The sequence below is a fragment of the Pelophylax lessonae genome, assembly GCF_965119305.1.
Source record: "Pelophylax lessonae genome assembly, chromosome: 11".
In the NCBI taxonomy this organism is placed as follows: Eukaryota; Metazoa; Chordata; class Amphibia; order Anura; family Ranidae; genus Pelophylax; species Pelophylax lessonae.
In genome coordinates, this window is record NC_138778.1 from 65,099,577 (window position 1) to 65,126,727 (window position 27,151).

General features: G+C 43.2%; 1 protein-coding gene across 1 annotated transcript in view; it reads left to right on the top strand.

Annotated features, from left to right (window-relative positions):
- Positions 1-27,151, top strand: part of JMJD6 (jumonji domain containing 6, arginine demethylase and lysine hydroxylase) — a 53,460-nt gene that overhangs the window by 8,351 nt on the left and 17,958 nt on the right. The window contains exons 2-4 of the mRNA XM_082272539.1: positions 5,528-5,916; positions 18,068-18,354; positions 18,952-19,087. Of these exons, the coding sequence (XP_082128665.1) occupies positions 5,528-5,916; positions 18,068-18,354; positions 18,952-19,087 (812 nt within the window). The remainder of the gene's footprint in view (positions 1-5,527; positions 5,917-18,067; positions 18,355-18,951; positions 19,088-27,151) is intronic.

Genomic DNA, 27,151 nt, shown 5'->3' on the forward strand with positions numbered 1-27,151 from the left:
GACTCATCCCCCTATGCAGGTTCAAAAAAGGAGAGCTCTGTTACAGGGAATTCAAACAGCAGATCAACTAGTGATAATTCCCGTGCCAGAAAACCAGCGCTTCCAGGGCTTCTACTCCCACGTGTTTGTGGTACCCAAGCCATCGGGAAAGTTCCGTCTCATTATTAATTTAAAGAGCCTGAACAAATTTCTGGTATACAAGAAATTTTCCAGGGGAAAACATTTTTCGGTACGCAGAAACCTTCAAAAAGATGTGTTTGACTACAATGGACCTCAGATATTTGCCTGCATGTTCCAATTCACCCAGAACATCAGGCCTTTCTGAGATTTGCGGTGGTCACCGAAAAAGGGATGGAGCATTGGCAGTTCAGGGCTCTTCCGTTTGGCCTTGCGGCTAGTCCAAGGATTTTTACCAAAATTCCCCCAGAGGGTAATGACAATCCTGCAGAAGCTGGGCTCGTTAATCAGCCAGGAGAAGTCCTCCCTGGAACTGGCCCAGGTTTGGACCTACTTAGGGTACCGGATAGAGTCAAGGATTCAGAGCCTTTTTCTCCCAGTCTCAGCTGTGAAAACCCTAAAGGAGGCCCCCTCATGCTCCAGGAAGGATTTTCTGAGAGTTTTGGGGCTCATGACAGCCTGCATCCCAGCTGTAGTCTGGGCGCAGTTCCACTCCAGAGACCTCCAGTTCTTCCACCTTTTCTCCTGGGATAAGAAGGTAGAGTCCCTGGACGAGAAAGTGGTCCGCACCTCCCAGGTAAAAGCGTTCCTAGATTGGTGGTTGAATCCAAGCAATCTGGGCAAAGGCAGACCTTGGGGTCAGTGGAACCCCGTAAGGGTCACCATGGACGCAAGCACCTGGGGGTGGGGGGTGCATCTAGAAGGAGCTCAGGGCATCTGGGGAAAAGAGGTGGCACAGGCCTCCTCAAATTTCAGAGAATTGAAAGCGGTGAGCAAAGCCCTAAAGGCTTTTAAAAGTTCCCTGCAGGGCAAAGAGGTGCAAATCTTCTCCAACAATGCTACAACAGTAGCCTACCTACATCACCAAGGAGGCACCAGGTCAAGACCTCTCTTTGAACTGACCCAGAAAATCCTAGGTTGGGCCGAAGGGAGAATAGCCTCCCTGATGGCCATCCATATAAAAGGAGAAAACAACGGGGAAGCAGACCTCAGTCGTCATCTCATAAAGCAAGAAGAGTGGGAATTGGGTCCCAGGGTTTTTCAGATTCTGGTCAAAAAGTTTGGTTGCCCTGAAGTGGATCTGTTTTCCACTCTGCAAAACAGGAAAGTAGAAAAGTTATTTTCCCTGACGCAGGAAAAAGGATTGTTGTGCCTGGATGCTCTGACCCAAAAATGGGAGTTCAGGTTGGCTTATGCCTTCCCCCCTCTAATCCTGATTCCTTGAGTTCTACAAAAACTGTCACTACCCGGGACTCGGCCTCCTCCTGATTGCCCCTGTGGTGGCCAAGGAGGGGGCATGGTTTGCAACCTTTAAAGCCTTCTCGATAGACACCCCTTGGAAGCTCCCGAGTTTCTCGGACCTGCTATCGCAGGGACCAGTCTTGCACCCAAAACCAGAATTTTTCCAACTCACGGCCTGGTTACTGAACGCCAGGTCCTAAGGTTGAAAGGTTACTCAGAGTGATGGATACACTCTTCCTGAGCAAAAAAGCAGTAACAAAAAAGATATATTTGAAAGTTTGGAAAACCTTTTGTATTTGGTGTAGGCAGAAGCAGACTGCCTCCACCTCTGTCCTTATTATCTTGGAATTTTTACAAGATGGGGTACAGATAGCAGCTCTGTTTTTCTAGAGGCAAGACTTGCGAAGGAGCCTCTAGTTAAAAGATTTTTGTTAGCCAGGGATAGAGCTACCCCTGTCACTAGAAACCGGTTCCCACCTTGGGATTTGACTAGGGTTCTAGAAAGTAGCGCCTTTGAACCTATAGAGGAGGTTCCATTTAAGTTAATAACCTTTAAACTAACCTTCATGTTGGACGTTCCAACGGCCAGAAGGGTAGGGGGATCTACAAGGGCTCTCTGTAAAGGAGCTTTTTATGTTAATCCTCCCGGATAGGGTTAATCTCAGGCCAGATCCATTATATCTGCTCAAAGTAGCATCTTCCTTTAAAAGCAAGCTGGAAATAATTTTGGCATCCTTCTGTAATAGCCCTAAGAATGAAAAAGAGAAATTTCACTCCTTAGATCTGAGGGGGTGCCTCCTCACGTATTTACAGAGGACCAAGAAGTTTAGAAGGTCTAGTCCTCTTCTAATCCTCCACTCTGGACCAAGAAAGGGACTGCAGGCCTCAAAACCTTCAGTCTCTAGGTGGATTAAGCAAGCCATCAACAGGTCTTATGCGGTTTCAGGTGTTCCTGCGCCAGCAAAGCTGAAAGCACACTCAACAAGAGCCCTGGCAACATCCTGGGCTGAAAAAGCTGGAGCATCTTGGGAAGAGATCCGCAATGCAGCCACCTGGTCCAGCCATGACCCGTTTCTGAAGCACTACTAAATGGATGTGCTGTCTTAACAAGATCTAGCCTTTGGCCAAAAGGTCCTACCGGCAGTGGTCCCACCCGAAGGTAGGCCTGGAGTTTGATTTATTATCCTCTCATAAGTTTGCCATCCTGGAAGGTGAGAGGAGAAAACCTACCGTTGATCGGTAACTGTTTTTCTACGAACCTTCCAGGACGGCAGGCCTACTTCTCGCCCTGTTAAAAGGGTGTGTGAAAAAAATGTAAAAGGTAGGTGGTAAATACCTAAGTGATTATACATCCCTTGTTCTTTGGTTGTGGAAACTACTCTGGTACAACTGAGGGACAAGGGGAAGGGTGGGGCCTTTTAACAGCTGTGAATTGATTGTGTTTCCGGTAGGGAGGAGCATGACATCTCTCATACGTTTGCTGTCCTGGAAGGTTCGTAGAAAAACTGTTACCGGTCAACTAACGGTAGGTTTTTTTTTTTTTTTTTTTTTGTAGCTTCTGACTTTTAATAAACACAGAAATGGCTGGAACTCCACTTTAACTTAGCGACATTGGTTCTTCTTGCAATAAGCACAGGCCACTTCCTTTTCACCCTATGAGCTGTTCTCCCAGGTCAACATGTTTCAGTTAGGCCTTATCATGTGCACAAATACAGCTATCTGTACAATTCCAGAGCAAACACTCTAATTCAGCCCAAACCAACTGAAGTGTGTTAAGCAGAGGGTGTGGATTGATTTAAACTACAACGCAAAATATAGCCCTGGAAATGTATATATCTAAAATATTTGTCATTCTTCTACTGTTCACCAAATCGGTTACAGGGAAATTATTTGATCATTTGATTTTGGTAGAACTGTGCAGTCACACCCTGTTATGAACAGGAAGATTTGTACTTTAAAACAAAGCTTCTAATAATTTTGTTTCTATCCTGCACATTAAATTGGAACTTTATCCATAGCAACTTGAAAAAAAAAATGTTCTTTAGCAAGGAACATACATTATACATTAATTATGTTACCAATATGTGTGTGCCGGAAGTTGCCTCCACATTGTTCCTGATTCTTCCTGCTGAATGCTGCCATCTTGCTGTAGCCCAGATCCCTAATCCCTGCAGTAAATCTTTATGCTGTCAGCAGATTGGCCTTTACATTTTTTTTCAGTGCAGTGCCACAAAATAGAGAGCAACTGAGTATGTGCAGAGCAGGGTGAGACAGTGTATTAAACAGTATATACCCTTTTTTTATTATTATACCATTATGGGGCTGTTTATTTTATTTAACCAGTCCCCGCTGGGGACCTAGGCTGGTCGGATGACGCTAGCACTGGCCTCTCGTCGATCTGGGTGGAGGTCATAATACGTCCTCCTGGATCGTGCTCCGCGTGATCTGTCACTGGCCGTATCCACAGGACACAGCTGATGAATGATCAGTGTACCAGCTCGTTGCTCGAACTATCTGATCGCTGTGACGAATCGCAGCAGGTCACATGACAGTTTTACACAGTAGATGGCTTTCTTTCATGTGAGCTGTAAATTTGTCAATTTGATCACATGGTACGAACAGGGCCAATCACAGCCCATTTGTACTATGTTATTGGCTTTGACCAATTGCAGCTAATCGCAACAAAACAGACTGAATAAATCAGTTTCATTCAATAAAATGTTTGCTTGTAGCAATGTAATGCACTGCTAAAAGCAAGCACAATGTAAAAAAAAAAAACTCCTGATCACTTCTCCAGAGCAGTACAGTGTTACTATCGTAGCATTATATTTAGGGATCGACCGATTATCGGCAAAGCCAATCTGCTGATTATCGGCTCCAAGCCAAAGTGCTGTACCGGAGTGATGCCTGCAGCTAGAGGCATCACCCCGGTACCGGCGTCCATAGCCGACGATGGGCTGTCTTGTAATTACAAGCCGCTCGGCTGTCATTGCAAGGAGCGGGAGGGGACGTCTGCCACCCTCCGCGGCTCGCCAGGGTCTCCCATCCCACCGGTAGACCCGGGCATCCTACCTGCACGGCCGCCAAAGACCCGATCAATGCCACATTCGGCTCTGACCAGGTCTCCATGTAAAAACCCGGAAGTGATGTCATGACCTCACTTTGGGGTACTCGCCGCCAAATTCAAAAAACGACAGCATTTAAGACAGCCAAACTTGGTGTTTTGAATGCTAGTGCAGAGGAGGGGTTTGGGGCCTTTTACACCCCCCAGATCCCTCCTCAACAGTATCTTAAACCTTAAATGTCTGAAAATATTGGCAGATATCGGCCGATACCAATATGCGATGACCAAAATATTAGTATCGGCAATAAAAAAAAACCATATTGGTCGATCACTAATTATATTGCTCTGGTGGCAATGTGTTTAAAAAAATAAATAATACTTTTTTTTTTTTTTTTTTTTTGTACGGTCACCGGTCAGTGTCCCTGATCACAGCCACACCAGTTATATGATGCTGTACTGCATTGGTAACAGTATGTAAAAAAAAAAAAAAACCAGAAGTGAATTTTTTTGTTATTTCATTTTCCACAAAATGACAACTTCAAAAAAACGCGCCATGCCTCCTACTAAATACCCTTTGACTATCTACTTTCCAAAAAGGGGTAATTTGGGGGGTATTTCTACTGTTGTGGCATTTTGGGACTTCTAAGAAATGAGCGAGGCCATTAGGAACATCAGGATTTTTATCCTTTAGTTTTTGGACACTTTCACGCAGACTAAATAATATGCACAGATTAGGGTTATTTTCACCCCAAAGAAAAAAGAGCAGAATACCTTTTGGGCTAAATTTATGAACTTTTTTTTTTTTTGCGTTCCCCTTGCCAAGTGCCCCCAATAGCAAGCTTTTTGCTATGGGGGCACTCGAGCATGCTTGCTCCTGAGCCGTGCTGTGTGACTGTCCACCCCCTAAAAACATGTGGAACATGTTCCCAAAGGTTAACTTATCCTTTAATGCATTAGGGTAAAATCTTGAGCCTTTAAAACCACTTAAATTTCGGTTCAGTTTTAAGACTGTTGTGTTTTTTTTTTTTTTTTATCCCACAACAGGATAATGTAGAGCGGGCTGATGCTACCCAGCTCAACCTTGAACAATTTATTGAGCGCTTTGAGAAGCCTTACAAGCCAGTAGTCCTCATCAATGCTCAGCTTGGTTGGCCAGCTCAAGAGAAATGGACTCTGGAAAGGCTGAAACGAAAGTATCGCAATCAGAAGTTCAAATGTGGAGAGGATAACGATGGATATTCGGTGAAGATGAAAATGAAATATTACATTGAGTACATGGAGGGGACCCGGGATGACAGTCCGCTCTACATCTTTGACAGCAGTTATGGAGAACATCCCAAGAGACAGAAACTACTGGATGACTATGAAGTGCCAAAATATTTTACGGATGACCTCTTCCAGTTCGCGGGCGAGAAGCGCAGACCACCATACAGGTAAAGTGAGATTGTCTTGCTCATCTTCCATCCATCATAAATGGTACATGGAGTCATGAGTTACTAAACCCATTGATACTGCTTCAAGCTTTTTCAGTTTGAAAAAAAACATTTGCATTCCTATCACGTTGCTGGGAATGTATCACATTGGTTGTGCTCTCAACCAAGCTGTCAAACTGTTAAATGGCTGTTGTCCTAACTGATCACATGTGCCGCATCCTCACATCATGGCAGTTGAAGATTAAAGAGAGGCCAAAATGGCATCTTCCCTGGCTGAAAATGATAGGAGGGTTTACTTGTACCTTAAAAATGAAATCCACCAGAAAGTACTTTTTAATTTCTGTAAGGCCAGCTCTGGGTTCCCCTTATGACCCCCACAGCAACCTGATACATAGTCGTTTTTTTTTTTGCAAAGTCTTCAGGCTGGGCATGTGGTACTCTTCATCTTTGTATTTTTTTTCTGGCATTGGGAGATCCTCAATCATGCAGACAGTGGTGCTGATGGCAGCACATATCTGCATCATTATACTGAGACTGCAGGGTGCTGTGGGAAAGCCCCGCACACTCAGTATTTCTTCTGGGTTAAATGATGTCCAGTGTGCATTCCACCTGGAAGACTGGGGACATCTTGTGCCAAAAAGGACAGGGGACAGCGCCGAGGAGGAGGTAAAAAAAAACCTCTGTAAACCCGTTTTTAAATTCCAAGTACTCATTTTCACTTTACCAATTTGCTTGTGGTTTGGAAAGAACCCAAACCAGATGCAGCAAGGAAAAATCTGTCCTTGTGTTCAGTGCCTCTGTTTCTGTAGACTGCAAATGTTTCTCTCAAGCTTTCAGAAAATTCATATTTATTTACAACAAATTCACCACTTAAGCACTGGAAGGTTTCACCCCCTTCCTGACCAGAGCATTTTTTTCAATTTGGCACTGCGCTACTTTAACCACTTAACGACCGGCGCACGACGATCTACGTCGGCGCTCAGCCCCGGCCAGGCAAACTGACGTAGGCCTACGTCAGCACTTTTTGCCGGCCCTGTGCGCGCTCCCGCGCCCCGCCGCCGCCGCCGCCGATGACTCGATTGGGTTCAGAACCGATCAGTCATCAGGTCCAGGCCAATCATTTTTGGTCTGGACCTGTTGATCGGTCCTGCCCAATCAGATCTCCCTCTAAGCCTGTGAAATGTAAACACAGGCTTAGAGGAGATGTGCCCTCCCCTCCCAACGGTCTTTTCGGATCCAGCGTGAGAGGAGAGCACATCTTACTGTGAGTAATTGCACCAAGCACATCACACACAGCTAGATAGGCACATTTCACCCCCGATCGCCCCCCCAATTAACCCCTACAGCACCTGACACAACACACACTATATACAGCATATAGCATATACCTATATACCTGTATAAGTGTGATTTGTGAACAGGTGTAGCCCTTGCGACCCCCCCTTTTCCACTCAAATTACCCCCCACCCCCCCCTAATAAAGATTTAACCCACTGATCCCCCCTGAACCCCCCCTGATCACCGCCGTTAACCCCTACACCCTCTGTCACATCAGCACTAATACAAACGCAATATACGGTGTTATTGTATTTTTGTATTAGTGTCATTGTGATCAGAATTAGCGCAGGCGACTAAGTTTCTGTCCCAAGAAGGTTTAGGGTCCCCGCCACCCGCCCAATAAAGATTTAAGCCCCTGACCCCCCCCTGATCACCCCTACACCCCCTGCCATAACACACACCGTATACAGTATATAGCATTTTGCTATATACCCGTATAAGTGTGATTTGTGGTCAGGTCTAGCGCTTGCGACCCCCCTTTTTCCACTTGAATTACCCGCCACCCCCCCCTAATAAAGATTTGAGCCCCTGATCCCCCCTGATCCCCTCCTGATCACCGCTAGTTAACCCCTACACCCTCTGTCACATCAGCACTAATACAAACGTAATATACTGTGTTTTTGTATTTTTGTATTAGTGTGATTGTGATCAGAATTAGCGCAGGCGACTAAGTTTGTGTCCCAAGCAGGTTTAGGGTCCCCCCCACCCGCCCAATAAAGATTTAATCCCCTGATCCCCCCCTGATCACCCCTACACCCCCTGCCACAACGCACACTGTATACAGTATATAGCATTTTCTATATACCTGTATAAGTGTGACTTGTGACCAGGTTTAGCGCTTGCCACCGTTCCTTTTATCCTTAGGATACCCGCCAGCCCCTTCCAATAAAGATTTAAACCCCTGATCCCCCCCTGATCACATCCCGTTAACCCCTACACCCTCTGTCACATTAGCACTAATACACACATAATATACTGTTTTTACTGTATTTTGTATTGGTGTCATTGTGACTTGAGGTTGTGCTAGCTAGCTAGTTTCTTTCCCAAAGGAGGTTTAGGGTCCCCGCCACCCCCCCCAGATCCCCAGCGCATAGTTTAGAAGTAACCCCTTGATTGCCACACACGCACGCACGCACACACGCACGCACCTACACTTCCATTTCTAGTATAGTGTTTGAACAGATCAATATCTGATCTGATCAGAGCTATACTAGCGCCCCCATAGTTTAGGGTTCCCAAAACGCAGTGTTTGCACGATCAGCACTGATTCCTGCCAGCACCTGCGTTTAACCCTTTCACCCAGGTAAGTGTAGTAATCAACAGATTACTGTCACTTACAAAAAAACACAAGACACAAAACCGCTGTGTTAGCAGAGTCAGGCCTGATCCCTGCTAGCATTAGCAGTTTTTTTGGTAGCGCTTGAAATAGTCTTCGACAACCAGGTGCTTTTATTACCTGTGAGTCGCATCACTGTACGGGTAAATTTAGTTACCAAAATGTCTAAACGTTCGTACAGTGATGAAGCTATTTACAGTATGATGACCATGTCAGGTGAGAGCGATGGGGAAGCCTCACCGGCAGAATCAGGGTCAGTATACGAACCAAATGACAGCAGCGGCTCCCTGACAGATAGCTCCGACGACAGATGGGTCCCTGTTAGACCCAGGCGTACCCGACCCCATTCTGGTGTTGTTGAGATGCAGGAATCGCAGGGTGCTCGTATGGAGCAGAGTGTGGGTACTAGTGCCGCTCATCCTTCTGGCGACCTGGCAAGCGCCAGCGGCCTAGTACACCCTGGACCTAGTACAACCAGCACTGCAGTAAGACCTGGTGACGTGGCGAGTCCCCTAAGTGCAGTTGAAGCTGGTGCGGTGGCTAGCACAAGTAGTGGCCCGCAGCCACCGCGTATTCGAAGACAGGCCCGTAGAGCCCATAGTGCCCTCCCTGATGCGCTGGCATTTCCTAATTGGCAACCCACTGATACTACAGCGCCAGTACTTCCCCCATTCACCGCCCAACCTGGAATCCACGTGGAGACAGCTGGTTTTACGCCCCTGAACTTTTATGAGCTGTTCTTCACGGAAGATCTTTTCAGATCTATTGTGGATCAATCAAATTTATATGCTCAACAATTTATCGCCGCCAACCCAAATTCGCCCCTTGCCAGACAATTCGGCTGGAAACCTTTAACGGTTTCCGAATTTAAGATCTTTCTGGGCCTTTCCCTCCACATGGGCATAACTAAACAGAGTGAATTGCGGCTATATTGGTCCACTAGCCCACTTCACCATATGCGCATGTACTCTGCCTCCATGTCCAGGGCGAGATATGAGCAAATTCTGCGATTTATGCATTTCAGCGACAATGAAATCTGTCGTCCTCGGGGAGACCCTGCATACGATCGGCTCCACAAAATTCGGCCCCTCATAGACCACTTCAATCAGCGGTTTGCAGCCTTGTTTACCCCCGAACAAGTTGTCTGCGTTGACGAGTCCCTGATTAAATTTACTGGCCGCCTTGCTATGAAACAGTACCTCCCCAGCAAGCGTGCCAGATACGGGGTCAAACTGTATAAATTGTGTGACAGGGCCACAGGCTATACAGTTAGTTTCCGGGTCTATGAGGGAAAAGATAGCTGTGTGGAGCCCCCCAACTGCCCAGACTACATAGGGAGCAGCGGTAAGATCGTTTGGGACTTGGTGTCACCCTTATCCGGAAAGGGGTACCATTTGTACGTGGACAACTTTTATACAAGCGTGCCACTATTTAGTCACCTGCTCGAATTACAAATTGGCGCATGTGGCACCGTGCGACATAATCGCCGGGGCTTCCCCCAACGGCTTGTAGATTCCCGTCTTAGTCGGGGGGCGAGAGCCTGCTTGAAAACGGACAAATTGCTTGCGGTGAAGTGGAAGGATACACGGGATGTTTATGTTCTGTCCTCCCTTCACGCAGACACGACAATCCAAATCACTACGGCAACTGGCGTTGTGGAGAAACCCCTCTGTGTCCACGAATATAACCTTAACATGGGAGGGGTGGACCTTAACGACCAGATTTTGGCGCCGTATTTAGTTGCCCGTAAAGCCAGACGCTGGTACAAAAAAGTGTCTGTTTATTTATTCCAATTGGCGATGCTGAACGCCTTTGTCCTATACAAGGCGTCAGGACGAACTGGATCTTTCCGGGAATTCCAGGAAGAGATCATCCTTGCCTACCTGTACCCAGGAGGCATGCCTGCCCAACTTCCCCTTCCAGATGCAGTGAGCCGGCTGCATGAGAGGCATTTTCCTTATGCCCTCCCGAGTACCCCTACCCAAAGATGGCCCCAAAGAAGATGTCGTGTCTGTAGCAGGCGCGGATTTAGGCGTGACACCCGTTATTATTGTCCCAAATGTCCTGACCAACCTGGTCTCTGCATCGGGGAATGTTTTGAGCGCTACCATACACTAGTGGAGTTTTAGTGTAGGGTACAGCACGACACAGTGTAGGGCACACAAACACAGGGTCTCGAAGGATGTTGGATGTCCATCGACATTTTGAGAGACCCAAGCTGGAAGAGAAGATCGCAGAAGATCGCAGTCCCTCCCAAATCAAGACATGAAGAAACAGTTAGAAAGAAAAATAAATGGATCCAAAAACAGTTGTTGTGTCAGTCAATTTATATGTCCTTCTACTCTTCTTACTGTACATTTAAATGTCCTTTGTTTGTTTTTTCATTCTTTTGTGACCTGTTTCTCCTGCAGGTACTCGTCGGCTACCACGCATTGATTTTATATATTCTGACACAAACAGTGTTTGCGCTCAGCATATATGGATACCTTTGCTGATAGCAGCTGTGGTGATTTTCTGATTTCAGCACTGCAGTTAAAATCCTATTTTGGTATACGTGGATAGCGCCGTGTATACCCATCATTAAATTCAGTGGGTGGCTGTTTGGTCGGTTAATGATGAGAATCCAAAAACTTTTGTTGTTGTCAGTCATTTTATATGTCCTACTCTTCCTAATGTACTTTTTTTTAATGTACTTTGTTTTTTCATTCTTTTGTGACCTGTTTCTCTTGCAGGTACTTGTCGGCTACCACGCATTGATTTTATATATTCTGACACAAACAGTGTTTGCGCTCAGCATATATGGATACCTTTGCTGATAGCAGCTGTGGTGATTTTCTGATTTCAGCACTGCAGTTAAAATCCTATTTTGGTATACGTGGATAGCGCCGTGTATACCCATCATTAAATTCAGTGGGTGGTTGTTTGGGCGGTTAATGATGAGAATCCAAAAACTTTTGTTGTTGTCAGTCATTTTATATGTCCTACTCTTCCTAATGTACTTTTTTTAATGTACTTTGTTTTTTCATTCTTTTGTGACCTGTTTCTCTTGCAGGTCCCTCGTCGGCTACCACGCATTGATTTTATATATTCTGACACAAACAGCGTTTGCGCTCAGCATATATGGATACCTTTGCTGATAGCAGCTGTGGTGATTTTCTGATTTCAGCACTGCAGTTAAAATCCTATTTTGGTATACGTGGATAGTGCCGTGTATACCCATCATTAAATTCAGTGGGTGGTTGTTTGGGCGGTTAATGATGAGTAATACTACGCATTATTCTTGTGCTGATTTCTGATAGGTTCTCTTTTTTTCCGTTCAGCCCACAGGCTGCATGAAAAAAAAAAAAACCTATATGCCAAACAAGGACTAGCAATGTACTGGTACGTTGCTGGACTTTGAGTGGTTATACCAGGATGATGCCTGCAGATTTAGGCATCATCTTGGTATCGTTTTTTACAGCCAGCGGTCGGCTTACATGTAAAAGCAATCCTAGCAGGTAATTGGCCGCTAGACTGCTTTTACATGCAGTGGGAGGGGCCTCCCCCCCCCCCACCGCCGCCTTCCGCAGCCTTCCGTGGTTTTTCTCGGGCTCTCCTGTCCCACCGGTTAACCCGAGAGTGCAGCCGGTGGTTCAGTTATCTAACCATAGAGCTAATTGAAGATTAGAATGGCTCCAATCATCTCTATGGCCTAAGATGCCGGAGGCTACGAGCATTTCATGACTTCTTTTTCGCCAGAAATAAACAGGGCCATTGGGAAATTGGGAAAGTATTTTATCACACCAATTTTGGCGTGGTCAGAAGCATTAAGGTCAGAGGAGAGATCTAGAGTATAAAAGACCCCAATTTTTAAAAAAAAGAGTACCTGTCACTACCGATTGCTATCATAGGGGATATCTAAATTCACTGTGATAGCAATAAAAATGATTTAAAAAAAAAAAAAATTAAAGGAAAGGTGTCAAAATAACATAAAAGAGCAAAAAAAAAAAAAAAAATCGAGCTCCGCCCCCTTTCCCCCGTGCTTGCGCGCAATGGCACACGCACGCGTTGGTCTAGTGTCATATGTAAACCGCAATTTCAGCATGCATGTGAGGTATCGCCGCGATCGCCAGATCGAGTGCAGTAATTCTTGCAGTAGACCTCCTCTGTAAGTCTAAAGTGGTAACCTGTAGAGACTTTTAAAGGTTTTTAAAAATGTACGTACGTTTTTGCCGCTGCGCAGGTGTGCGCAATTTTTAAAGCATGTCATGTCAGGTGTCTATGAACTCGGCATAAGATCATCTTTTAAATTTTACCAAACAAATTGGAATTATATAGTGTATTTGTGCAATAAATTTAAAAAAAATGTATTTTTTTCGCAAAAATTGCGTTTGGAAAATCTGTGCGCAAATACCGTGTGACAAAAAAAATTGCAACATCCACCATTTTATTCTATAGGGCCTCTGCTTTAAAGAAATATATAATGTTTGGGGGTTCAAAGTAATTTTCTAGTAAAAAAAAAATATTTTTTCATGTAAACAAAAAGGCACAGAAAAGGCTTGGTTTTCAAGTGGTTAGAAGAGTGGGTGATGTGTGGCTAAGATTGAGCGTAAAATGCCGGGACTGTTCAAACACCCCCCAAATGACCCCTTTTTGAAAAGTAGACACCCAAAGCTATTTGCTGAGAGGCATGGTGAGTCCATGGAATATTTTATATTTTGCTACAAGTGTCGGGAAAATTATTATTTCTTTTTTTTTTGTTGTTTTTTTACAGAAAGTTGTCACTAAATGATATATTGCTCACACATGCCATGTGTATATGTGAAATGACACCCCAAAATACATTCTGCTGCTTATCCTGAGTACAGGGATACCCCATGTGTGAAACTTTTTTGCAGTCTAGCCGAGTACAGGTCCCCGAAAACCAGTCCCCACTTTCAGGCTTTCCAAAGGCGTAAATTGCTGATTTCACTCCTGACTACCTATCACAGTTTCGGAGGCCCTAAAATTCTAAGATAGCACAAAACCCCCCCAAATGACCCCATTTTGGAAAGTAGACACCCCAAGCTGTTTGCTGAGAGGCATGGTGAGTCCATGGAATATTTTATATTTTGCCACAAGTTCCGGGAAATATATATATATATATATATATATATATATATATATATATATATATATTTTTTTTTTTTTTTACAAAAAGCTGTCAGTAAATGATATATTGCTCACACATGCCATGGGTATATGTGAAATGACACCCCAATATACATTCTGCTGCTTCTCCTGAGTACAGGGATACCCCATGTGTGAGACTTTTTTGCAGTCTAGCCGAGTACAGGACCCCGAAATCCAACCTCCACTTTCAGGCTTTCCAAGGGCGTAAATTGTTGATTTCACTCCTGACTACCTATCACAGTTTCGGAGGCCCTAAAATTCTAAGATAGCACAAAACCCCCCCAAATGACCCCATTTTGGAAAGTAGACACCCCAAGCTGTTTGCTGAGAGGCATGGTGAGTCCATGGAATATTTTATATTTTACCACAAGTTCCGGGAAATATATATATATATATATATATATATATTTTTTTTTTTTTTTACACAAAGCTGTCAGTAAATGATATATTGCTCACACATGCCACGGGTATATGTGAAATGACACCCCAAAATACATTCTGCTGCTTCTCCTGAGTACAGGGATACCCCATGTGTGAGACTTTTTTGCAGTCTAGCCGAGTACAGGACCCCGAAATCCAACCTCCACTTTCAGGCTTTCCAAGGGCGTAAATTGTTGATTTCACTCCTGACTACCTATCACAGTTTCGGAGGCCCTAAAATTCTAAGATAGCACAAAACCCCCCCAAATGACCCCATTTTGGAAAGTAGACACCCCAAGCTGTTTGCTGAGAGGCATGGTGAGTCCATGGAATATTTTATATTTTACCACAAGTTCCGGGAAATATATATATATATATATATTTTTTTTTTTTTTTTACACAAAGCTGTCAGTAAATGATATATTGCTCACACATGCCACGGGTATATGTGAAATGACACCCCAATATACATTCTGCTGCTTCTCCTGAGTACAGGGATACCCCATGTGTGAGACTTTTTTGCAGTCTAGCCGAGTACAGGACCCCGAAAACCAACCTCCACTTTCAGGCTTTCCAAGGGCGTAAATTGTTGATTTCACTCCTGACTACCTATCACAGTTTCGGAGGCCCTAAAATTCCAAGATAGCACAAAACCCCCCCAAATGACCCCATTTTGGAAAGTAGACACCCTGAGCTATTTGCAGAGAGGCATGTTGAGTGTTTTGCAGATCTCACTTTTTGTCACAAAGTTTTGGAAATTGAAAAAAGAGGAAAAAAAATGCATTTTCCTGTTTTTTCTTCATTTTCCAAAAAAAATGAGAGCTGCAAAATACTCACCATGCCTCTCAGCAAATAGATTGGAGTGTCTACTTTGCAAAATGGGGTCATTTGGGGGGGTTTTGTGCCATCTTGGCCTTTTATGGACTTCAAAAGTGTGATAGGTAGTAAGGAGTGAGATCAACAATTTACGCCCTTAGAAAGCCAGAAGGTGCAGATTGGTTTTCCGGGTCCTGTACGCGGCTAGACTGCAAAAAAGTCTTACACATGGGGTATCCTTGTACTCAGGAGAAGCAGCAGAATGTATTTTGGGGTGTCATTTCACATATACCCATGGCATGTGTGAGCAATATATCATTTACTGACAACTTTGTGTAAAAAAAAAAAAAATATATATATATATATATATTTCCCGGAACTTGTGGCAAAATATAAAATATTCCATGGACTCACCATGCCTCTCAGCAAATAGCTTGGGGTGTCTACTTTGCAAAATGGGGTCATTTGGGGGGGTTTTGTGCTATTTTGGAATTTTAGGGCCTCCGAAACTGCGACAGGTAGTGCAGAGGTGACATGAACAATTTACGCCATTAGAAAACCTGAGAGTGTTGATTGGTTTTCGCGGTCCTGTACACAGCTAGGCTCCCAAAAAGTCTCACACATGGGGCATCCCCATACTCAGGAGAAGTGGCAGAATGTATTTTGGGGTGTCATTCCACATATACCCATGGCATGTGTGAGAAATTTATCTTTTAGTGACAACGTTGTGTAAAAAAAAAAAATTAAAAAAAAAAATTGTAATTTTCCCGAAACTTGTGGCAAAATATAAAATATTCCATGGACTCACCATGCCTCTCAGCAAACAGCTTGGGGTGTCTACTTTCCAAAATGGGGTCATTTGGGGGGGTTTTGTGGTATCTTGACATTTCAGGGCCTCCAAAACCGTTATAGGTAGTGAGAAAATGCAATGAAAAATGTACGCCCTTTGAAATTCTGATGGTGGTGATTTGTTTTCCGGCTCCCGTACACAGCTACGCTCCCAAAAAGTCTCACATATGTGGTATCCCTGTACTCAGGAGAAGCAGCAGAATATATTTTGGGGTGTAATTACACATATACCCATGGCATGTGTGAGCAATATATCATTTCAATGACAACTTTGTGTAAAAAAAAAAAAAAAAATTATTTTTGTCATTTTTCAAACACCTGTGACAAAAAAATAAAATATTCAATGAGCTCAACATGCCCCTCAGAACATTCCTTAGGATGTCTACTTTCCAAAAAGTGGTAGTTTGGGGGGGTTTTGTACTGCCCCGCCATTTTAGCACTTCATGAAATGAGATAGGCAGTCAGAAATTAAAGCTTCGTAAATTTCAGTATTTACACCATAGTTTGTAGACGCTATAACTTTTGCGCAAACCAATAAAAATACGCTCATTGATTTTTTTTTTGTCAAAGACATGTAGCTAAATATATTTTGGCCAAAAAAAATGACATAAATTGAGTATATTGGATATTTTTTAAAAGACAAAGTTGAAAATGTCATTTTTTTGCAAAATTTTCGCTCTTTTTTTATTAATATCGCAAAAAATAAAAAGCGCAGAGGTGATCAAATACCACCAAAAGAAAGCTCTGTTTGTGGGAAAAAAAGGACGTAAATTTCGTTTAGGTACTGCATTGCATGACCGCGCAATTATCAGTTAAAGTCACGAAGTGCCAAGTTGAAAAAAGGGGTCTGGACCTTTAGCAGCCAAATCCTCCGGGGCTTAAGTGGTTAACTAACTGGTAAACTGCATGTTCATGCAACGCTGTACCTAAACAAAATGTATGTCCCCCCCCCCCCCCCCCACTAATAGACCTTTCTTTTGGTGGTATTTGATCACCTCTCCGGTTCTTTATTTTTTTTGCGCTAGAAACCGAAAAAAAAAGACTGACCATTTTGAGAAAAAAAAATTTTTTTTTTTACTTTCAGCTATAAAACATATCCAATAAAAAAAATGTAAAAAAAACACATTTCTTCATCAGTTTAGGCCAGTATTCTGCTATGTTTTTGGTACAAAAAAAAATCCCATTAACAGTATATTTATGTGTTTGTGCAAAAGTTATCATGTCTACAAACTATAGGATATTTTTATGGCATTTTTATCTGGTGTGTTTTTTTTGTTTTTACTAGTAATGGCGGCGATCAGTGACTTATAACGGGACTGCGACATTTCAGTGGACATATCAGACACTGACACTTTTTTGGGAACCAGTGACACTAATACAGTGATCAGTGCTAAAAAAAAAATATGCACTGTCATTGTGCGAATGACACTGGTAGGGAAGGGGTTAACATCGGGTGCAATCAGGCAGGGTTATGTGTGTTCCTGGCAGTGCTTTCTAACTGTGTGGGGGGGGGGGTGCTTTGACTTGGGGAAGACAGAGATCCATGTTCCCTCTGACAGAACAGAGGTCTGTTTTGTTTACATAGACAGACCGCCATTCTACCTGTCTCAGGAGAGATCACTGGGTGCCAGCAAACATTGGGTCTGTCGGACCCGCTTATTGGCTCCCACTGTGTCCAATCACAGCGGAAGCGGGTCTCTGGCAGCGCATGCGCACCCCAGACCCAGAAGAAGCCGCAACGTACCAGCACGTGATTTCCTGCTAATGGACCGCCCTGGCGCAGTAAAAGTATGCTGGGCGGCCTGGAAGCGGTTAAAGAATACTATCCAAATCAAATGGCGGTTGGTACAATGCACATATACATAAATAATGCAATCTATCTGTGACACTACCCATAAATCCCTAAATTGCATATTAATACTATTTCTTATAGTGCTTGGCTTGTCTGCACTAATCCTCTGAGATAAACCCAACATGTTTTGGCTATTCTTTGGACATCAGTTTAGGAAAGGTGTGCACATATACTTGGGAACACTGGAATTTCAGTCAATAGGTTATATCAAACTATAAATGGCCAACCAAGCAGGACTAATCGTGAAGGAAAAGAGGAACCTAGCCACATGTAATTAAACTAGTACATCATATAGAGCAGCTATATATAGCCTATACGTGGCAAAAAATATCCCTGCAATGTGAAATGGGTTTGATGTTTGTTTTTAAATGTCTGACTTTCTTATGTTAGGTGGTTTGTGATGGGTCCTCCTCGCTCTGGAACAGGAATACACATTGATCCTCTAGGAACTAGTGCCTGGAATGCCCTGGTCCATGGCCACAAGCGTTGGTGCCTCTTTCCCACCAATACCCCACGTGAACTAATCAAAGTGACACGGGAAGAAGGTGGAAACCAGCAAGATGAAGCCATCACTTGGTTTAATGTCATATACCCACGCACATTGCTTCCTACCTGGCCTGCTGAATTCAAACCCCTAGAGATCTTGCAGAAGTCTGGAGAGACTGTATTTGTGCCAGGTAATTGCTTCTACCCACAAAAAGTGCCCAGGTGTGGAAGAAATGTGGACACTGTGGGTCAGAATAGTGTAACTATTGCATATTACTAGTACATTCCCCTGGGTGCACTATTTGGGAGTTTGCCACAGTGCCTACATTGAGGTTTAAATGTCTTTCTTCTGCAAACAGGCAGAAGTGTAGATGTGCCCACCTAAATGTTAAACTTCAATTAACAAAGTGTAGAAGTAAATAAGCCCCTTAGGGCTCATTCAAACTTAGTATGCTGTGGGAACATGAGGTACTGCAGATCAATGCTGTGTGTATTTGCCTTTCCAGTAATTTATTTTATGGTACCCAATACATCTGTGCTACAGCACTGCAATACGCATACACAATGCACCTGCTCTACAGCATGCTTCAGCACCCCCCACCTATACAATGTGAGTTGCTGTGTGTGTGTGTGTGTGTGTGTGTGTGTGTGTGTGTGTGTGTGTGTGTGTGTGTGTGTGTGTTTTGTTTGTTTTTTTGTAACTTTAAAAACACACTAGATTTTATGGTGAGGTTTTATATTACATTTTTGCTTATACCTTTTGTTTGTTCTAATATGGTTTTCTTCAGGTGGTTGGTGGCATGTTGTACTTAACCTGGACACCACTATTGCTGTTACCCAAAACTTTGCCAGCTGCACGAACTTCCCTATTGTTTGGCACAAGACAGTAAGAGGGCGCCCTAAACTTTCAAGAAAATGGTACAGGTAAGAGGTGGTTGTTCATTAAGGGCTCATTCACACCATATGTGCATGAAAACTGATGGGACAACCGCCCAGATTTCACTTGTACAGGCATGAGTTTACATCCGTTTCACATTGGTTTCCATCAGTTTACATGCGCGTTTTTAGGGCTTGTTCACACCATCTGCAGAGACCTGCAGTTTTCTGCACCAGAAAACCACAGGTCTTTGCAAGACACATAGGAAACAATTGTGTGATGTCTGGTGTAGAGCATGTCTGCAGTTTTCCATGAAGCATGAAGACTCTCAATTGGAAGATGCGATCATCTGTGTGTGTCTCCCTGCAGCCGCTGAAAGCAGTTCCACCTCTCCCTGCCACCAGCTTTTAGCGGCTGCAGGGAGAGAGACAGATAATCGGCTCTTCTAATTGCCCAATGCACCGATTTCCCCCTCTGGTCCACCAAGCGAGTCTTCATGCTGCCCGTCCCCTGCCACAATCCCAACACTGCCGGCCCCCCCAGTTTGTCCCTCCTGCTGACAGGTGCTGAGGACAAATGGGGATTTTTCAGTCTGCAGATCAGGGGAAGGGGCTGGTAAATATAATTTACTAGCCCCTTCTCTTTCTGAATAAACTGTTCGTAATCAGTACTGATCACTGTGTTCATTCATACAGCAGGCAAAATAAGTATTGAACACGTCACAATTTTTCTAGGTAAATATATTTTGTAAGGGTGCAATTTTCACCTGACTTGAATCCAATAGAAAATCTATGGAAAGAACTAAAGATCAGTTCATAGTTTTTTAAATAGTTACATAGTTTGTAAGGTTGAAAAAAACAATAGTCCATCCATCGCAAAAAACAAAGGTTAAATCCGGAAGAGAAGGGCCCCCCTGAAATATGCGTCCAGACACTGCAATATAACTATGTATGCTGCAAGTGCTGTGCCGAACCCAGCTTGTGTAAAAAGTGGGCAACAAGGCCCCTCAACAAAACACCAGCCTCGCTGCATACATAGGCCCCGGGGCTCAAACCACAATATTGACCAGTCATCTAACACTGATTCTACCGTGAAGGAGATACTCTGGTAGCGGGCTTTTTGATTAATCGGAATGTCCAAAAATGGAGATCGTCAGTCACTCAAAAGATTTCTCCAAGTAGAAGTTGGTGGCATAATCCACTCCAGGTGATTACATAGGCATCAAAGTCACAGGTATAAAGAAGCCAGCTGTCTTACCCCATCCAGTTGATTGCCTGTAGTCCACGCTATTGGACTTACTGTTGTATTGAACGTTCCGGATCTAGAGGTTCATCCCCGCTCTAGCTTCTACCCTTAATGGATCAGGTAAAGACCTTGATGCAAGGTAATCAATGGTGCTGCGCTAATTGTGTCTGCTTGCCATACTTAAGGATCGCTATTCTGGCCAGTTGGGCCACGTACCGCGGGATTGCGAGAGCTCCACTATGGGAGATGTGCCGTGTAGCAAAATCTTTCCGGGTTCCCGCTTGCGGAGTATTCGTAGGGGCATGTCTATGCGGGGTGCCTGATACCATATAGTGACGTCAGTGCGTTTTTGCTACGTCACACGTAGCTTCGTCAGGATAGCGTGCAACTTCTCCCGTTCGTCCTAAATACACTGTCCTAACCAGGAGGGGGCTGTACATGTTGAAATTGTCCTTATCCGTAACCATTTTAAAAATGTCCATTCTCAAACAGAGGTTGGCTATCTGTCATCACTGTCGTCCCCAACCAATATAGCACCAAAATGGACCTTATTCCTTTACCCTTCCATTAAATGGTGGAAATTCCATCTTCACCATAAGAGAAGGAATATTGTACTGCATATGCAGAGATAAAAATGAATAATAAATGAAACAAAGACAGGTAACAAAATTTAAGAATCACGTTAATTGGGGATCAAAACTAATCGAGAGAAACGGAGCATCCCCCATATATTTTTGGTGATAACATAATAAATATACTGTACATATCCATATTGAATCTTAAAGAATCAAATATATATGACCTTCTAAATTAGTCCTGTAGGAAAATCTGGCAACTTAACTGTGTTAAGCCCTAAGCTTGTATATCCACTTTTTTTTTTTTTTTTTGTTTCTAAGCACTTTATCAAAATCGCCTCTTCTGGATGGCAATTTAAGGGCATAAATTCCCCTCATCTTCAGTCCCTCCGGGCTTCCTCCGTATACATGTTACATGTTTGGCAAGGGGTTTTTCCGGTCTCTTTTTTTCTTTCATCTCCCTAATATGCTCACATATCTATATCCGCAACTGTATTTGTTTTACTAAAAATACATTTTGTTGGACAGGTGAGCATATAAATGACCCTTGTTGTTGAAAAGTTAATTGAAGTCTTTTATAACATATTCTTTCCTATCGTTCATTGACAAATGCAGCTTCATATCTTCTTATCCATTGGGTTATGCTCCTCCCATCAGGAATAGGACACTAAGCAGGAAAAAGCTTTCACCACGCCTATGGGGCTGTCCCTGCAGGCATAACCCCACACACTGCTACAGCCCTTAGTTTTGTTTCTGCCTAGTTAAGGAGTAGGACCTAGTTCCCTGCTGGGACTTCGGTCTTAGCTGTTTTTTGGGAACTTTTTTTTGTACTTTAATCTTTAAGTAGAGTTCCTGGAGAACTACAAGCAAAAGCCAGCTGGGTTACGGACTGGATGTTCTAGATCCTTAGGGTCTCCCAGCCTGGCCAGCGAGTGTGAGCAGGTTATAGTCCAGCATGTTCTATAGCTTGTATTCCACAGGGTTGTAGCATTGAAGTGTACAAGGACTCTACATCTATTCCCACCAACCATAGATCACCTAACTTTTAAGTTGTCAATTCCTATCTCGAAGATCGAGTCACCTCCCTACTCGCTCCAATGGTCCTCCCACCATGTAGACTATTGGTCTCCCCGGCGGTTTAATAGTGTTGTTATCTATTTTTGGGATTATGTAGAAGGTCGGGGTATTAAAGTCCGTCAAGCACAGGTAATTGTATTCCCGATTTCTCCTGTCGGTTATCTTCATCTGTTTCTTTTGGCTCTAGGCCCTTCCCTTTCTGTCTGTCATTCAATCCCTGTCCCTTCATTTTCCCTTTACTTTTTCCGGGGCCATTGCTCCTTTTACATTTTCTCAGGTGCCTTTTTGGCCCTCCGATTTCTAAAAAAAAAAAAAAAAAAAAGATACTCTTTTTTTTTTTTGTCCTCCATCCTCATCTATTTCGCTAGGTGGTCAATCTCCTCGCAGAACGAGATGTGGATCGATCGTTGTACCCGCTTACTTGAGCTACGCCCCCTTCATATCGTTAAGTTGCAAGTCTGTCCCACACCATCAGTACCTGGCAACATTTCCCTTTGCAGCAGACATATCTGAGTGGCAGCATTATCCCTGCTGGCATTGAACCTCATGGAAAGAGGGTGGGCAGTATACTGTAGACCCAGAGTACCGCTCTGCTTTCTTTCCCACTTCCTGTCACACGGGGTCAAGCAGAGCAGGGCCGTCAGTTTTGTCTGTGTTCCAGTGCAGAAAAATTCTGTTTCCCAATCATTTTACTCTCTTAAGTTTTGATTGTTTGGTATATTTTAAATTATGCTGTGTACGTTCAAATTCTTTTTTTAGGATTTCATTATCACTGAAAGTCCTCTGTCTCTTTAAATGGGTCCAAACCCCCTGTACGTTCTATTTGTTTGACCAAATCATCCTGTTGTATTTTTTGTTTGTTAAATAAAGACAATTGTCCATCCAGTTCAACTTGTGTGGGTGTGAAAGAATGGGCCAAAGTCACACCTGAGCAATACATGTAACTAATTTCTCCATACAGGAGGCATCTTGAAGCTGTCATTAGCAACAAAGTATTTTGTACAAAGTATTACGTTTCAGTTAGCGTGTTCAATACTCATTCCCTGTATCATTCTATTCCTATTTTATTACACACAACTTCATATCTGAACTTTATTGTTTTGGTTTCTTTGTATGGATGGATTGCATGGGTTGTTACTGACATGTGATGAAAATTTAATGTCCATAGAAATATATTTACCTAGAAAAATGGTGACGTAGTCAATACTTACTTATTTTACCCTCTGTAACTGAAGCATAGTCAAAATGTACTATGCTTCAGTTTATGTATGAACTTGAGCCTCTGTATAGATGGAGCTTCCTACTCATTCATTCTGCAGTGCAGTTAAGACTGCAGAGAAAGGGATTAAGGAATGTTCTCAGTCCCTTTCTTTCTCAAAAGTGAGACGTCGGAGGTCTGTTTTAGACCCGTGATATTTCACCAAAGCACCCACAAAAAGTATTGGGGGAGAAAAAAAATTAAAATAATTTTAACAAAAAAAAAATAGTAAAAAATATAAAGTGTAAGGCTGAGGGGGTGGGCAAAAATTAGCATTTTTGCCACACATCTCTGCGCTGGAACAGACAAAACTGACGGCCCTGCTCTGCATGACCCCGTGTGACAGGAAGTGGGAAAGAAAGCAGAGCGGTGCTCTGTCTGAGCGGTGCTCTATGCAGGGATAATGCTGCCACTCGGATATGTCTGCTGCAAAGGGAAATGTTGCCAGGTACTGATGGTGTGGAACAGAATATCGGCACAGATGAGATCGACAGAATGCCAGCACTGATGAGGGCAACAGAATGGTGGGCACTAATGAGATGGACAGAATGGTGGGCAATAAAAACAAGGGTGAATGTAGTTACATAGGTTGAAAAAAAGGACACAAGTCCATCTAGCTCAACCAATAAAAAACAAAAAAGAAAATTCAACCGTACAATCCAATCCCATATACACAATCCTATCAGTACCTGTTCAATCCCATATACACAATCCTATCAGTACCTGTTCAATCCCATATACACAATCCTATCAGTACCTAACAGGAAGGCAAAAAACCCCAGCAAGGCATGATCCAACTTGCCCCAGCTGGGGAAAAAACTTCCTTCCTGATACCTGGAGAGGCAATCGGATATTCCCTGGATCAACCTTACCTATAAATATTAGTACCCATTTATATTATATACACCTAGAAAATAACTCGGTGAATAACACAACATCAAGTTCGCTATTTGGACTCCTTATGTATTTATACTTGTTGATCTTATCCCCCTTAATCTCCTCTTCTCAAGAGAGAATAAATTCCGTTCCTTTAATCTATCCTCATAGCGGAGCTTCTCCATGCCTCTTATCAGTTTGGTTGCCCTTCTCTGCACTTTTTTTTTCCAGTTCCCCGATTTCCTTTTTGAGAACTGGTGCCTAAAACTGAACTGCATATTCCAGATGAGGTCTTAATGATTTGTTCAGGGGCAAAATTCTCTCTGTCTCTTTCTCTCCTTGGCATTGCATGCTTTAATAAGCTTATGATCTTCCAGAACACCCAGATCCTTCTCTACTATGGATTACCCCAGTTCTACTCCACCTAGTATGTATGATGCATGCATGTTCCTAGCCCCCAAGTGCATAACTTTACATTTGTCAACATTAAACCTCATTTGCCACATAGTTGCCCAATGAAACAGCGTATTGAGGTCGGCTTGTAAGTTGGAGACATCCTGTAAAGAAGTTATTCCCCTGCATAGCTTGGTGTCATCTGCAAAGAAATTGTACTTTTAATCCCACTATCCTTTATAAAGATATTAAAAAGTACGGGTCCCAACACTAAACCTTGGGGTACCCCACTAGTAACCTTAGACCATTCAGAGTAAGAATCATTAACCACTACTCTGAATTCTATCTTTTAGCCAGTTTTCTATCCATTTACAAACTGATCTTTCCAAGCCTGTAGGCTTTACCTTACACTGCCGTGTGTGGGACTCTATAGCTGTATCCATTACCTATTTGTGTATGCCACAAATAGGTAATGGATACATAAACCCAGATTCGGGGTTAGGGAGGAAGTCTATAATATAACTGGGCGGTAGCCACCGGAGGAAGAAACCGCAATCCTTATGCACACACTTGAGAGGCAGCCTGCTTGAGAACAGAAGAAACTCTGGATACTGAGAAACCGAGAGAGGAGCAGCGTCAATCTGAGTGTAGCAATGTCACAAGGGTTTTATTTAAAAGTAATGCACTCACTAGACTGTGATGAATATAGGCACATTTGTAATCATCAGTCAAGTTGTTTCAGAGATCCAGGCAGTAGCTTGGAGGCGCAATGTCATCACACCCAGCGCCGCCGGTGGGTTTCCGGTGTCCTGGGCTGGATGGAGGAAGCTGTCAGCAGTAAATCTCTTTGCAAGAGAGGCTTGCTCTGTGCATGCGTTCGGAGCATGCTTGCTCCTACGTTAGGCATGCTCCGAACTCGTGCACGGACCTAGCCTCTTGCACAGAGACTTCCTGCTAAAAGCTTCCTCCTGCGCCTCCTCCATCCAGCCCAGGACACTGGAAACCACCTGCGCCACTGGGTATGATGACACCGTGCCTCCCAGCTGCCGCCCTGGATCTCTTCAGCAACTTGGCTGATGGTTACAGATGCGCCGTAATTCATCACGGTCTAGTGAGTGCATTACTTTTCAATAAAACCTGTTTGTGACATTGCTACACTCAGAATGGCGCTGATCCTTTGTTTCACAGAATGGTGGGCACTGATGACAGAATGAGGACACAGGATGTGATGTTAGTCTGTGCAAAAAAAAAAAAACGCACATGAAAAATTATGTGAAACTCATGTTTCAGCAAGTGAAATCTGCAGGTTTTTCCCATTTTTTTTTTTTTTTTTTTTTTTTTTTTTTTTTTTTATTATGCATGAATGGTGTGAACGAGCCCTCAGTGAGTTTTTTTTTTTTTTATGCATGTTGACATCAGTTTTAATGCGTGTCCGTTATGTACCCTATTCAGACCAATGCCAATGCTTGTCATGTCAGTTTTTTTTTTCTCCGGTGCAGAAATCTGTATACATGTTGCAGATTACTGCGCAGACAAAATCTGCAAGTGATCCCAATGTTGTGGTGTGAACAGGAAACAGAACCTTTTTTTTTTTTTTTTTTTTTTGTGCCCCTGCAGAACCTGTGCAGAAAAAACGACGTCTGCACAATGGTGTGAACGAGGCCTAAAAGTTAAGAAATATCGCTAAATGATATTTACAGCAAACCTATGTTATTTCAAGTATACAGATTGCTTGCGAGATGAGAAATGGGCACTACTGATGCCTCCAGGGGTTCTTTGCTAACCTACAGAAAAAAAAATTTGCTGGGTCGCTTAGTTGTGGAAATAGCAATTTCTAATGGTCACTCTATGGTCCACTCTTTATTGCTCCCATTATTCAAGCCGGAATGGAGTGGGATTTCTTTAGGTGCCAGGTAAGTCCACCAAATAAGTAAAGTTTAAAACGTGTACATTTTATTATTTGAAAAGGCTAAAATCCATATGCACATACAAATTACAGATACATGTAAGTAAATAAGCAACCAATAGTGTTGCATTGTACTGAATTCCAAGTGCACTTAGGTCGTCTTCATGTTTCACTGAGTATGCTTCTTCAGGAATTATTTAGGTGCAACAGAAATTCCCCCTATTTGCTTCCACGTGGGAACGCTTCACAGGCTTCGGCCTCTTGCTCCATCTGGGTTGAAGTTGTGGAAGCCTTTTTTGTACTGTTGCACTTTAATACTTCCTAAAGAAGCCTACTCGGCGAAACATGTAGAAGACCTAAGTGCATTTGGAATTCAGTACAATGTAACACTATTGGTTGCCTATTTACTTGCATGCATCTCTAACTTGTATGTGCATATGGATTTTAACTTTTTCTATTAATAAAATGTACATGTTTTAAACGTTACTTATTTGGTGGACTTACCTGGCACCTAATAAATATCCCACTCCAGTCCTGTTTAAATAATGGTTACATTTAAAGGGATGTGGTGCTGACATACTATACCTCCATCCATAGCATAGCATTACAAACAATACAATCTTTACTGCACCGGTTTCTTCCATATTGATCATTGAGGCCACCAGTCACAATAAATGACCCTAATGAATACGAGGAAGGGGATGGGGCATGTCACAGCTGAACCATGAAATTTACTTTTTTTTTTTTTCCTGTTTCCACAAGAGAGTAACCCAACATATTT